General features: G+C 49.0%; 1 protein-coding gene across 8 annotated transcripts in view; it reads left to right on the top strand.

Moving 5' to 3' along the window:
- Positions 1-15,067, top strand: part of SLC23A2 (solute carrier family 23 member 2) — a 152,145-nt gene that overhangs the window by 99,964 nt on the left and 37,114 nt on the right. For all 8 annotated transcript variants that reach the window (XM_055266224.2, XM_055266223.2, XM_055266227.2 and 5 more), the window contains 2 exons: positions 1,209-1,325; positions 4,082-4,239. In XM_055266224.2, the coding sequence (XP_055122199.1) occupies positions 1,209-1,325; positions 4,082-4,239 (275 nt within the window). The remainder of the gene's footprint in view (positions 1-1,208; positions 1,326-4,081; positions 4,240-15,067) is intronic.

Genomic DNA, 15,067 nt, shown 5'->3' with positions numbered 1-15,067 from the left:
ATGTCCCTTCTTTTGTTTAAGGGTGTTGGGCCCCAAACCCCAAACCCCTGTTGCCTCCATGTGGAACACATGGAATCAGCATTTTTCCATGTGGATATCTCTTCATTTTGTTTCCTGTTAAGCACTTTGTTTGCTAGGTTATAAAACATTTTTAAAAATGAGATACATGTCTTGGATTCCAAGAAATGATTGTAGAAATTCCAAGAAAAGATTATTTGTGTGGTGTTCGAAACCAGAGCAGTTTTGAGGTTCTCTTGGGGAACTCAGGGCTACCTTGAGTTTTCTGTTTGGCTCAGATACTGCATGAGTTCAGAACTGACACTGGGGGTGACTGGAAGAGGCTGGACTCTAACCTAAAGTGACTGGTCTTTATGATGATTTTTGCTTAAAAACCATGCCACACTTAATGTTTAAAAATTTTTTTTTTACTAGTGTTAGGGGAAAAAGAAGAAAAAAAACCTGTCACCTAAACTATCAATACATTTTTTTTTTTATTATACTTTAAGTTTTAGGGTACATGCGCACAACGTGCAGGTTTGTTACGTATGTATACATGTGTAACAAACCTGCACGTTGTGCGCATGTACCCTAAAACTCACACCAACTATCAATACATTTTTAATGTTTTGTTTTTTAAACAGAATTCAAATCACCGTGTTTATATACTTTTGAATTTTCCTCTTTTCACCTAACATTATCTGAGCAATAGTGTTTGGATAGGAGGGTGTAGAACTTTAAAGTACAAGGATCCTTCTTACTTGCAGGGATGAAGTGGGCTGGGAGGGGCAGATGAGTGTGCTGTCTCTTCGAAAATGGTTAAAATTTTCTAAGATTTCTTCATTTGGGGTCTCACGCAAGGACTGCTTGTGCCAAGGTATCATTTTCTGGTCTCAACCTGGGAACATCTCTGTCTGTGCAGGAGGATCCCCAGGCCCGGGGAGAAGCTCTGAGCAAGTTTGGTGTTCTCAGGGATGAGTTGTTGCCAAAGGACACTGACCCCCCAAATTCTGAGGATTGACCATCCCAGTGGACAAGTGTACTTGAGCCAGAGGGTATACTTGGCTTCAAAGAGAGCCGAGGTTCAAAACTGCAGGAAAATGGCAGCCACTTGATAAAGTTGTTTTTCTGTAATAGTGGCCTGTACTTAGCCAAGCTAACATTGGTCTTCACGTTTAATGAGTACCTTCTTTTCTCCTTCTCACTCACAGAGCTCTCTCGCTGAGACCCTGGATAGCACGGGCAGTCTGGACCCCCAGCGATCAGACATGATTTATACCATAGAAGATGTTCCTCCCTGGTACCTGTGTATATTTCTGGGGCTGCAGGTAAGATGGTTCCTGTAGGATGTGTAACTACCAGCAGGTGTTTGCATTGTCTACCATCTGTAATTGTTTAAAAATTCAACTTTGATTTTTGTTTGCTGAAGACTTTTATAAATTCCTCTTTTAAGAGTGATGAGTAGGGGCTGAGCATGGTGGCTGATGCCTGTAATCCTAGCAGTTTTGGAGGCTGATGTGGGCAGATCACTTGAGCCTAGGAGCTCAAGACCAGCCTGGGTGACATGGCAAAAGTCCATCTTTACAAAAAATACAAAAATTAGCCACGTGTGGTGGTGTGTGCCCATAGTCCCAGCTACTCAAGAGGCTGAGGCAGGAGGATCGCTTGAGGTTGAGGTTGCAGTGAGCTGTGATCACACCACTCCACTTCAGCCTGGTTGACATAGTGAGACCCTGTCTCAAAAAAAAAAAAAAAAGTGATGAATGGGAATTGTTGACATCACAGCAGGAGGAAGAAAAGAACAGGTAGAATGGATTACCAGGGAAAAGAAAGAAGATGTTCAGAGGACAAGCAAGAGCAGTGGCATAAAGGAAGGGAAAGGAGATAGAGTTATAGAAGGAAGGAAGAATAGATAAAGGAGAAAAGTTGAAGAGTAGAGAAAAGAGAAATTAATTTTCATCTCCCATCCCTGTCCTAGTTAACCCACCCAAAATCATGGTAACCTCTGCCATGAAACATGAGTTGCCCTGAAAAATGCCATGTTGGCCAAGACCTAAATGGTAGGTTTTCAGTCTTATTTTTTATAGGAAGGGAAACTTGCCACGGTAGCAGCAGCTTTGTCTGCTGCAGTTTCCAGTGGGAGGGGAGGGCAGCGGGCTCAGGGACAAGGTGGGTGGTGACATAGCTGATGGAGGCCTCCAGCGACTTTGATACTTCCCTCCTCTGTCTTCAGCACCCTTTTGCCTTTCATAGGATTAATGCGGGACATTTTGGAGAAAGGGGACAATGTGGGGAGGGTCTTTTCTTAGATGCACACCCCTGGACTGAATATGCTTTGGTTTTAACTTGGACTCTGTTCTGAGGTCGAACTTACCATTTTTCCCTTCTCAAGTTTGTGTGGTCAGTTCAACCTAAGGTATCTCAGGTGCTGAGAAAATCTATCTCATTGTCCAGAGAGGTTTATTCACCCACCCTGGGGTGGGGCTGCCAACAGCTGGGTACTTTGGTTGAGTTTCCAGTTGCCCCGCCCTTCCCTCACCCCCTTTCAGGTATCAAAGCACATGGCAACCCCGACTGGCAGGTGTCTGTTGAGTAGGGGAGGAGTCAGAGCAAAAGGAGCTGAGTGGCCTTGGCAACTAATCTACCTTGGGCTGAGCATTCTGAACCAGGCCGAGCATTCTGAACCAGATTCAGGAAACACACTTTTTGGAATGTTTATCTTATAAATGTTTCTGGCAGTCTTCCCTGGTCAGATAGGAGTGGGATCATGCCTGCATCATGCCCTTCCTAACGATTCAGAGCACATAAAGCCGTGAGCAGCCCTGAGACATCCTGAACAGGAATATTTCACCCCAAGAAACTCCTTTACAGTTGGGCTTCACGGGCTGCCTGTGGCGTGTTTGGCGAATGTGGGCAGGAATGGGAAGCTGCTGGAAGAAAAGTAGGAAGTTTGCAGAACAGAAATAAGAACTGGTCAACAGGGGAAGGGAGGGAAGTGAGTCGTGAATGCTGGGACTATCCTACGGGGGCTACAGGCGTGGCAGGGGGTTGGGGGGGCTCCCAAAGGAAAGTGAGATGGGGTTCTTTCTGGAAGATTCCCATGGCTACCATATGCCCTTAACCCTGCCCTGACTGGAACAGATGAACTCTTTGTTTTCAAAAACAATGCCAGCTCACAGAAAAAGACAGAAAACACTCCATGCGTGTGTAACTTATGAAGCTTATGTAACTTTAATCCCCAGACATGAAAGAACTTTTTTAAAGAAATAGACTCATTAACCTGGAAATGTAGATGCAAAATTCTATATAAAATCTTAGCAAATCAAATCCCAGAAGAAAAATACAGCATGACTAACTAGGGTTTGTTTCAAGCATGCAGGAATAGTTCAGCACATCACAATTCATGATAACAGATTAGAGGAGAAAGGCCTTATGGTTTTAGCAATTTATGCCAGAAAAGCATTTTGGGGAAGAAACCCAAATATTTCTAATAAGAAGTACAGAAGTAAAATATCACCAGTGCTGATATTGACTGTTTCCTTTGTGAGGCATGGATTCATCCAAGTAATAAGTAATAATGACAGTGAGTAGTAAGACAATAAAATGTAATGAAAAGGAGAAACGCAGCTGGGCGCCGTGGCTCATGCCTGTAATCCCAGCACTTTGGGGAGGGAGAGGCAGGCAGATCGCTTGAGCCCAGGTGTTTGACACCAGCTTGGCCAACATGGTGAAAACCTATCGCTACAAAAAATACAAAAATAAGCTGGGCGTGGTGGTGCACGCCTGTAATCCCAGCTATTTGGGAGGTTGAAGCAGGAGAATTGCTTGAGCCTGGGAGGTGGAGGTCACAGTGAGCCAAGATCGCACCATTGCACTCCATCGAGGGCAATGGGAGTGAAACTGTCTTAACAACAAAGGAGAAATACTGAAAAAGAAGGAAAAAAATATGGCTTGGTCTAAAAACCAAGGAGATTCTTTATGTGGGCTATTTTTTAACGACAATAAGAGAGAAGAATTAGGATGAAATCAAGAATAAATGAGGAAGGGTTTACTGTTTCTCCTCTGACCCTTTTCCTGCCCACAGCACTACCTGACATGCTTCAGCGGCACGATCGCAGTGCCCTTCCTGTTGGCCGATGCCATGTGTGTGGGGTACGACCAGTGGGCCACCAGCCAGCTCATTGGGACCATTTTCTTCTGTGTGGGAATCACTACTTTGCTACAGACAACGTTTGGATGCAGGTGAGATTGGGGTACTAATGGGGGATGCCAAAGCCCCCAGAAGGAGAGCTGTGCCGTTTGCCTAGGGCTATTTGCAAGGACAGAATGGAGGCAGGGGAATGTCCTAGTGGCCGTTGGTCCCCACCCCGCAGTGTTCCTCCCAATCATTTCCTCTCTTGGTGAATGGCACCACCACCACCACCTTCCCCTACCCAGTTGTCCGAGCTGGAAACTCAGCCTCACTCTCCTTCCCCTGCTCCCTTGGCAAGTCATGCTCGCTCCCCAGCAGCCCTCTGTGCCCCTATTCCTTGAGTTCAAACCGGAGTGTCCCACCAGGCTCCCCGTTGGCTTCCCTGCCTCCAGGGCACTGCTCTTGGACTCACTTTGTGCCCCACACCCAGTGCCATCTTTCTACTTCCACACCCTCCTCAGGATGAGCCACACTGCAGCTCTCCTCCCTTTTTACACACAAGGCTGCACCCAGCATTTAGGCTTGCCCTTGCTCTCTGCCCCACTTCCATTTCCAGCCATGCCTCTGAGCCCTGTCTCCTGCCTTCCCTGGCCTCACTCCCGAGGCCCCGCTGTCTACCTTCATGTGTGTCTTCTCCCCACCCGCCTGGCACACACCAGCTCATCCTCCAGGCCCAGCTTGTCCTGCCCTCCCGACTCTGTGGAGCCCTTCATTGTTCTCTGAATTCCCACCTTGTTTTCATCCTTCTAGTGTGGCCCTTATTCCAGTTTGTCCTTTTTGTTTCTATGTCTTTTTCCCACGGTGCTTCCTCCTTGATGCCAGGGCTTTGGCTTGTTTACTTCTGCATTTCCAGCCACCAGCTTAAATGGATGTGGAGCTGGCACAGGAAGGAAGAGAAACATCCTTATCTACCTTCCTACCTCCTCCTGCAAGCTTGCCTTTTCCTCGCCTTTCCTGCTCTTCTACCCTCTTCACAGTGCAGCCTCTTACTTTACCCCAGGGCACTGCTCAGGAAGTGGAGCCTGCTCTGGCAGGACTGTCCTAAGTTCACGGCCAGCTGTCTCTTGCTCTGTTAGAGACAGGCTGAGTAAGGCCTGGCCTTCCCTGCGGTGGGAGGTGGGTGTGAGCTGAAGTCAGGGACTGCATTCTGATGAGTCAGAGTCCTTTGGGACCTCAGGGTTACCCTAACACGGCACGGGGATAGGGGAGCCTTGGAGGGCAGTGAGCCATGTGCAGGTGTTCTGGTTGCCAGGGTAGGCCACACCCTGGGAGGGCAGGCTGCAGGTCTGCTGATGGAAAGAAGCTATGTGGACTAAAGCCTTTGAGGCTGGCAAGCTCTTATGGTTCCCAGATCGCAGCCCTTGCTAGTCTGCCCACAACCACCAAGCTGGGCTGAAGGGAGGAGGGTCTCCTCAAACCCCCCAGGGGGCAGGGCAGGGATATCACTGACCTACTAGGGGAAGGAGATGTGGTCTGGGCCTTCCAAGAAGGGCTCAACCTGACTAGCACCCTCTTTCATTCTTTGGATACAGTGTTCAGGGCTCTGTGCTTCAAGTCCAGAGTGCACGGCAGAGATTTTTTTTGGCTAACTCAGGATCCTTACCTTGCCCATGGAGCACTGGTTCTCTGGAGAGGCGTTCTTTTTCTAAACAGCTGACTTATCCGTGGATTTGTAGGCACAATCCCTCTGTGAATTTGGTCAGTGTCTCTAGTTGAGCATTATTGGTTGACCTGAGTAGGGAATGAAAGCTGTGTTTATTGCAGTGAAGTGTTTACCGTGTGCAGCTCTGCCCCAGCTCATGCCAAGGAGGCCAGGCCTGGCCAGCAGCTGAGCCTGATGGGCATAGTTGCTAATGGGACACAGAAGGGAGGGCCTGGCGGAACTTGGGGTAAATAAATACTTTTGGTCACAGAGGGCATCATCTTGCCCACTGTTGGGGCACAAGACCTAAACAGAACTACCCGGGTCAGCATGGTTCACCTCCCTGCTGGCCTGGGAAGCAGTTTGAGCGGAGTAAGAACAGGAGAGGGATTTGACACCCTACTGGGATGGCTCAGGGACCCAAAATGCAGAGCTGTGGCCTGGAGGAGGGTGTGTGTCTGTGCGCCCCAAGCCCACAAGGCTGGGTGAAAGCAGCCTTTCTTGCTGTGTTTGTGAGGAGTCAGAGTGAGTCTCCCATGACCTTTGGCTGTGCAAGGAATGGCAGCCCCACCCCTGCTTCCATCCTCCCCACAGTATGGCCATTTGCTTAGTCATAAATCAGGTGGTGCCAACTCTAATCACGTCAGCAACTATGTGCTGCTGGGCAGGTGCGGGTGTGCTGGGGACTTTGATGGGGTGTTGGGCTTGTGATAGGGGTTTTCTATGGTTGTCGGGGTGTGGGTGGTGCCCGTTCTCTTAACCTGGGCAAAGAGAAAGACTACTAGCTCAGCCCTGCAGATATTCAGTGACTGGTCTATGTAGCAGGTGCGGGGCCTGGCCGTCGTGGGGAGCAATGGTGACATCGAAGCACATGGCTCACAACACGAAGGGCAGCGCCATCAGGGAGACACAGTGCATCCTCCAGAGGACTTGGTGGGAGCCCTGTAGGAGGTGGTGTTTGAGACAGGCCCTGCAGACTCCAAGGGCTCTGCCCAGGAGGGCTGAGGGAGCAGCTTCCATCCCAGCAGGGGCAGGAGCAAAGGCAGGAAGTCACAGCCCGGCATGATCCCCCTGACCAAGCACACAGAGGCCAGGGCTTGGGACTTATCAACAGGCACAGGGAGCATTCAATGGCTTTGTTAGCAGGGGACACGCCCCCTGGGGCTGTGCCTTGAAGGACGTTACTTGGTTACTTAGTATAGGGGGTGAGGACCATCCCAGGGGATCAGTGACATCCATGAGAAAGGTAATGGGCGCCCAGGCAAGCCTCAGGGGTGTGGGATAGGAAGGTGACTGTGTTGGGACTGAACTCATTCCCCAGTCTCACTCTTTCTCGTTCTGGGGGTCCCTTCCTGCTTTGAATCCTTAGCTGGAAAGAGAAGCAGCACCAAATGGAATGTGCTTCATGTGTCCTGATTAAAGAATCTTTCCAGCAGAGCGGCTTAGAGAGAGCCTTTGGGATGGGGGAGGGGAGCGCCCTGCCGGCACCTTGCGGGCGGTCTGGGCCTTCCAGGCTGAGGGGGGCTCTTGCTATGAATCTGAGCCTGCAGTGCTGTGTGTTGCCTGCACCCCTTGCTTCCTTTCCGACCAGTAGGTGGGCAGTGAGCAGGGGCTCCAGTGGGGGCTCCTGCTCCGCACGGCCTCAGACCCTGTCTGCAGACCTTCTTCTGTGTGGGTCCTCAGCACACTTGGGGGCCTGCTGTGCAGGGGGCTGCGTGTCTGAGGCAGCGAAGGGGCAATGAGGCCATGAGAGAGGCCGCTGTTTTCCCCCTTGACTGGCCAGTCACCATGGGGGGCACGTTTGCTGCACCCCGTGTTCGTGTGTCTCCTCTTCTCTCATCCCCCCACGTCTCTCCACCCTCCATCCCTTCCTGTTGGGATCCAGACTCCTCCACCCCTCCTGTTCCCATCTTTGCACTAGGCCAGAAGAGGCCAGGCTACCTCGTCAGCTGCACCACCTCTCACAGCCTTGCCTCAGGTTTCCTGTGGGGTTAGTGAGGGAAAAGCAGAAATCCCCAAATGGCCAACTACTCCATGAGCATATGCCCTGTTCCCATCCAGCAGAGCAAGGTTGGCAGCCAGACCTCAGTAGGTACTTGGACACCCAGATCTCATTCAGGACAGCATCTGTTCTAGGGGTGCTTACCAAGATCAGTGCTGCCAGAGCTGGACGCCATGGCCATTGCAAGTGAAAGTCAGATTTTGGGATACTTTTATGGAATTCTAACCCCTTGGGTATCAAACCTACACTTCTGAGGATAGAGATATGTTTACAGCATGTGGCGTTATGACCTTGGACAAGTGACTCCTCCAGCCCTGTTTCCTTTGTGAAAATGAAAGGAGGCTTCCCCGTCAGGTGTCCTGGGAATGATATATTTCACCTTATTTTAATGAATCTATTGTGTTTTTGTAGATTATTATGTTTCCTAAAATACTTTTTGGGAGTTTTTGCATATGAAAATGTGAACTCATATTTTAGACTGTTAGTTCTGCTAGTTGCTTAGATAGATCCATCATAGGCTGTGAATTAGCATTTCTTTTAGACTTCTGTGTTTATTTTCTGCTCAAAAAAGGATGGAATAAATAGCTAGAGCAGTTGGGGTAGAGAGGCTGCGAGCAGGGAGCAAGGTGGAGAGGAAAGGCAGATGCAGCCGGGAGTGCGGGCCTGACTCCCAGCAGCACCACCGGAAGGATGGCAGATGGCCTCTGTGGGCTTTTTTGGGTTGTGTTTTTGCTTTTGGAGAAGCTCACCACTCATTTCCTTAGGCTTAGAGCAGCAGAAGGAAAAGTTTTTCATGTCCAGCTTTCGTGATTTCTAAGACACAGTCTCGGACTTCTCCAGCTCCGAGGTGGTTCCCCTGTTGTGTTTCGGTTCTGTATCCTGCTTTGTGCATTTGACTGCCTCTTGCTGAGTACCCGGTATTTCTGTCGCGCTGGATGTTGTGGGTGAAGGGAGCCTGAGGACAAATCATGGCCTGTGCCCTTGAGGGGCGGGCCCTGTACTGTGCCGAAGCGTCTAGATTACAGGAAGGAACAGGGTGCTGTGATCAAATCACCCCCCTCATTTCACATGGGCTCTTGATCTGAGTGGAATGCTATCCTGGAAACCTGTTTCATTCTATAAAAATGACCAGAGTTGATGGGAAACCTATGAAGGTGAAACAGATGTGTGTCTTTGCAGAAGACACAGTGAAACAGATGTGTGTCTTTGCAGACGGAAGGGAGGGCCTGGGGGAACTTGGGGTAAATACTTTGGTCACAGAGGGCATCATCTTGCCCACTGTTGTGGCACAAGACCTAAATAGAACTACCCAGGTCAGCAGTCAGCATGGTTCACCTCCCTGCTAGCTTGGGGAGCAGTTTGAGCGGAGTAAGAACAGGAGGCCGACCGTAGATGCCACAGCATGGGGGCACATTTCCCAGGGCTGACTGGCTGAGACCACATGAAGCACGTCTGAGTTGTGCAGGCTGCAGACCCTTCTTCCTTCACTGCACATCTCTCCCCTGGCATGAAAGTTTCCCTTTTCCTCCAGGGGCTGTCATCTTTTTGCATTGGAGGTTCTGGGCCTTAGCCCCAGTTGTTGAGGACTTTAGGAGGCTTTGGTGCTTCCAAGCCTTTGCTTAGGGAAAGGCAGCTTCCTCACGGCCCTTCCTCATGGCATTCCCTCTCCCTCTCCCTCTTCCTGCCTACCTTTTCCTCCTCCCTCCTCTCCTTTGACCTTGATCCCTTGAGCTTTGTGTTAAGGAGGTCTTCATTACCGACTTCCCCTGAGTGAGGTTTCAACAGTTCTCATTCTGGTTGGTCTGTGATGTCAACTCCAGCTAACCCTTGTTCCGAGAGTTAGTACAAAGCCTTTAAAATCCAGAGAAATCAGGGCAGGGTTTCGAGAGTCCCCTAGCCAGCCTGTAGCTGTCATTCTTTTGTGGCACCTCTGAGCTTCCCAGAGTTCCCACCCCTGACCCTTGGTGTCTCTAGGGCCCTCCAAGACCCTGCCCCGCCGTCACCACACTGACTTTCCCACAGGCTAGTGGGAGGAGAGTCTTACGGCGTCTGAGGGGCCACTCTCAGCCTTTCACGCCAGGCCCCTCTTAGAGGCATCACTCTGACCTCTCCAGCAAAATGAAAGGTAGGATGTCCCCTCTGAGAGGAGCCCCTCCTGGCCATTCTCAGGCCTGCTGTAGGCACACAGCACATTCATGTGCTAAGAAAAGGTAGGGTTTGGCCAAGAGAGTCATTGTAGCTGGTTTAGGAACCTGGCCTCTAACCAGATTGTCTGCCCTAAGGGGAGAGAGTTCCTCTGTCTTCTGTCCTGTCAGATTCCTGGAGCCCGTAATGGAACCTTGTCCATGATATGTACTCACTGAGTACAAGGGGTGGCTCCAGGAGACTTTAAGGTCTTAAATCCGGGGACTTTGAACTCATGATTGTTTATAAAACTTAGAAGCATGGAGGGATGCGGTGATTAGATCGGGGCAAGAGAGAGACCCCACTTCTCTTTCTGTATATGTATGTTGGAGTACAAGTGTAATTTTTTTGATTTTTGAGCCACTTGAAAGTAAAGTTGCAGGCTGGGCAAGGCGGTTCAGAGCTGTAATCCCAACACTTTGGGAGGCTGAGGCGGGAGGATTGCTTAAGCCCAGGACTTTGAGACCAGCCTGGACAACATAGTGAGACCTTGTCTCTACAAATAATAAAAATAATTAGCTGGGTGTGGTGGCATGCACCTGTGGTCCCAGCTACTTGAGAGGCTGAGATGGGAGGGTCGCTTGAGCCCAGGAGATAAGGCTTCACTGAGCCATGATCACGCCACTGCATTCCAGCCTGGGAGACAGAGCGAGATCCTGTCTAAAAATAAAAAAAAAAAAAAAAAAAAGTAAAGTTGCAGATAGCATGATGGCTCACCCCTACATACTCTCCTAGCAATGAGGGTGTCTCTTGTGTATCACAGGAGACCATTTGTCACACCTAAGAACATTAACAATCATTCTGTTTCATCATCTCATATGCAGTTCGTATTTAACTTCTCAGTTGTTCCTAAAATACCTTTCCCCACTATTCCCTCTCTAAACCAGTCACCTTCGTGTGGTGCATTTGTTTGTTGTGTCTCTTTGCTGTCTCCACCTTTTTCCTCCCCACATCATCATCTTTTTAAAAAGATTCCAGACCTGGTGTCTCGTGAGTGTCTGATTTTGTCTTGATTGTGTCCCTGTCTTATTGTTTGATTTGTCCCACAATCCATCTAATTTGTTGTCAGCCAGAAGATGGGGCTGGAGGCATGGTTGATTTAGGGTAAACATTGTTGCCAAAATTACTCTGTAGGTGATGTCAAATCCTTTGTATTCTGTCATGTCAAGCAGGCACATAATGGCAGATTATAGGGTTTTGTGCCCAAATAAAAAAATGTTTACCATCCATTTAACTAAAAAAGAATTTAAAATCATATATTAATATGGGAGACGAGGCTGGGCACAGCAGCTCATGCCTGTAATCCCAGCACTTTGGGAGGCTGAGGCGGGTGGATCACCTGAGGTCAGGAGTTGGAGATCAGCTTGGCCAACATGGTGAAACCTCATCTCTACTAAAAATACAGAAATTAGCTGGGCATGGTGGTGGGTGTCTATATCCCAGGTACTCGGGAGGCTGAGGCAAGGACAATCCCTTGAACCTGAGAGGCAGAGGTTGCAGTGAGCCGAGATAAGGTAGACCAGTGAGAACGTGGAGGTGATGACCTTGGCTGAGGGTCTCAGCCCTGTCCCCCCTGCCAGCTGCACTGAGTTCTTGGATGCAGAGGTGGCTGGGCTCCCTTTCCATCATTCAATAGTCACGTGACTTTGGACAAGCTCTCTCCAAATACGTCTCTCCAAGCCCTGTTTCCTCAATGGTAAACTAACCATAAGATTGTTAGTGAGCAGGACACCATGGCTCATGCCTGCATTCCCAGCACTTTAGGAGGCTGAGGTGGGAGGATCACTTGAGCCCCGAAGTTCAAGACCAGCCTGGGCAACATAAGGAGACCTTGTCTCTACAAAAACATAAAAAAAAATTAGCCACGTGTGGTGGTGCACACCTGTGGTCCCAGCTAAACGGGAGGCTGAGGTGGGAGAATTGCTTAAGCCCAGGAGGTCAAGGCTACAGTGAGCTGTGATTTGCGCCACTACACTCCAGCCTGAGTGACAGAGCGATACCCTGTCTCAAAAGAAAGATTGTTAGCGAGCATCAAGTGAGCTGATGCCTGGTACCTGTCCACACTCAGTGGCTGACTCTATTTATCTTAGTTTTCCCCACTGGGAGGGAAGGAGGCAGGTAGTGCAGAGGGTGTGCAGCGAGCAAGGGCTGGGCAGCCTCGTGGAGCAAGGTGGACCTGATGAGTGTGGCAGGGCTTGGGGTTGGCCACACTGCCAGTGTCCCCAGCCAGGGTGGGCCCCACTGACCCTGGAATCTATGGCAGAGGCCATCAGAAAGCTGTAAGGGCATTTGATCCAGCCCCTCCTGAGGCTGGAGACCCTCTTGCCTCAGCCAAGCTTGTTCTCTAAGGCGGGTCTACTCGCTTTTGTTCCTGCAACTCTAGCTTTTCTGGGTGGTCTCCGTTCAGTTACTCTACCCTTCCTCTGTTAGCTGGTATTGGTGATGTTTCAAGGGCCTAGGAGTCTGATTGAGTCCTCTTGTTACATGAAAGTTTAATGAATTTGGTTTTCTACAACCTTTCTTCTTTGACTGTCAGGTCCTTCTTGCCCCAGACATTTCCCCGGGCTCTGAATTGCTTATCCTCCTCCTCATGGCCTTCTGCTTCCCCCACCTCCCCTCCCCTAACCCCCATTCTTCCTTTTTAGGCAGGTGACTGTCCTGGCAAAAGCAGCTCTACATAGGAGTGAACAGTACTTATCACCAAATAAGGATGGAAGCTGTTTTCCTGTTTTAAATTTGGGGAGTTTCTTCAATATTTGGCACGACTCTGGTGTTTTAAGGAATGTGTTGTCATCTCCCTGCCTCTGCTACCCCCATCCTCCTAAGTCCCCACTCCTTGAAAACACTTGATAGATTGATAGACATAGTTTTTTAAAATGTCACCTCTGTTGAGGGGCAATAGATACGCAGCAGAATTCACCCTTAAGCTGTATAGTTAGATGAGCTTATACCCATGTATACAATCACATCACCATCACCACGAATAGATAGAACCGTGCAGGCTGCTTTCCAACAGTTCAGCAGGTCAGTGGATGGATGGATGGATGGATGGATACAGTAAATGATAGAACATGTCATCAATTAAGAAAAAGTTTTCTTTGACACATTATGTCTTTCTTTTTTTTTTTTTTTGAGATGGAGTCTCGCTTTGTTGCCCAGGCTGGAGTGCAGTGGCGTGATCTAGGCTCACCGCAACCTCCGCCTTCCGGGTTCAAGAGATTCCGCTGCCTCAGCCTCCCAAGTAGCTGGGATATAGGTACCTGCCACCATGCCTGGCTAGTTTTTGTGTTTTTAGTAGAGATGGGTTTTCTCCATGTTGGCCAGGCTGGTCTCGAACTCCTGACCTCAGGTTATCCTCCTGCCTTGGCCTCCCGAAGTACTGGGATTACAGGCATGAGCCACCACGCCTGGCTTTGCTTTTCTTTAAAAGTACTTGGTACACACACTCCTAGTGGTAGATTCAATAATGAACCTATGGCTCCTCAAAGCCAAACCTGTTACATCTCTTAAGGATTATTTTTCAAAAATTTTTCCTGCAGTTTAGACTCTTGAGTCCAGAGACACCTTTGACAATGCAAGGTTTTGTACCAGCTTTGGTTGTTGTCTTCGTAGATTAAGGAAGCCAGGCACAGAGTATATATGCTCTGTGTTGGTGAATTTTGTTTTTGTTTTATTCATTTTCATTAACAGTTTAGTTCTGGGCAGATACATTTTGTACCTTCATGGTGCTTCCCATAGGAACCATTGGCTTTTAAACTTTCTCTGATGGCACCAGAGGAGGACTGCAAGCCACCCAGCATCTGGAGATTTATCTGAGTGAATCATGAAAACTCATGCACATTTCACCCCCAACTCTGAGTGCTGTTAATCTAATCACCACTCTCTTCCAAATTTGCAGTCAAAATCAACTTGCCAGAAAGACTTAACCTCTTATTTTTAGTTTAATAGAATTCCTTTCTGAGAATATAAATAGCTCCTTCATTTTATTAAGTATTCATTGGTGTTGAGGATACATGGTGGGTCAAGATGGTGGGTGAAGCCAATCCACTTCCTACTATTGGGGGATGCCCGCCTCAAGGTTGAGATGGGCAGGACAGCTCATGGGGAGTGCACCAGCACAGACAGCAGCAGCCCAAGGAAGGGAGCAGATAGAGGCTGGACACAGGTGGAGATCTGATTCAGGCTGGCTCATCATGTGAGTGGATGCCAAAGGGAATTAAAAAGCAAAGATGACACACAGAGCCATGCCACAGCCTATTGGGATGTCCTCTGTGGCTTGGTTCCTTCAAGACTGAGAATAGCTTCAGGGTTAAGGTCACCTCTCCCAGTTCTCCTACAGTGGTCCTTTCGGAGCAGGTCCTTCACTCATTTCCCTCTTGCTGCAGGAAGAACGTGGGGCATTTGTCATCTGGTCCCCACTGACCTTCATCATATGAGCTCCCTGTGCTTTTGCCCAAGTGGAGAATCTGCAGTCCTCTGAGGGTTCCTGGGTCTGTCCTGTGGCTCTTCTTTTGCACCTCCCCTCTCTCTGCCCCGAATACCCATAACCCCCACACACGTGGTGAAGCACTTCTCGTGCTTTAAGACTCGCTCAAGCGACTGCACCTGCAGAGCACCACAGCATTTCACACCGTAACATCACTGCCCCTTATATGTGACCATGATTAGTGTCTTCTTCATGCAGCAGAAACAGAAGGGCTCAGGAAGTGTTTTCCGTCATCGTGTCTGCTTATAATTGTGCTGGTGTCAAGCAGATACCCAAGAATCGTTTATCAGGTGACAAAATGATAAATCCCTTTACCTGGCACAGGGGTTGTCAGTCTCAGCCACTTCTAGAAGGCATTGTTGAAAACGCAGATTTGGTGCCACCCACCCCTGAATCTGGCTAACCAGGACGAGATGCAGAAATCTCCACATTTAACCAGCACTCCCAGAGAATCCTGAAGCAGCTTCCTGGTAACTTGGGAGGTGACTTGCAGAAATCTTGACAAAAAGTCCTAAGTTGTAGGGGAACACATTACAGATTCAAAGGAGATCCTGGAATATTTAC

This window comes from Symphalangus syndactylus, chromosome 24, assembly GCF_028878055.3.
Source record: "Symphalangus syndactylus isolate Jambi chromosome 24, NHGRI_mSymSyn1-v2.1_pri, whole genome shotgun sequence".
Lineage (NCBI taxonomy): Eukaryota > Metazoa > Chordata > Mammalia > Primates > Hylobatidae > Symphalangus > Symphalangus syndactylus.
Note: the sequence above shows the minus strand (reverse complement) of the source record. Positions and strands in the feature narration are given on the sequence as shown.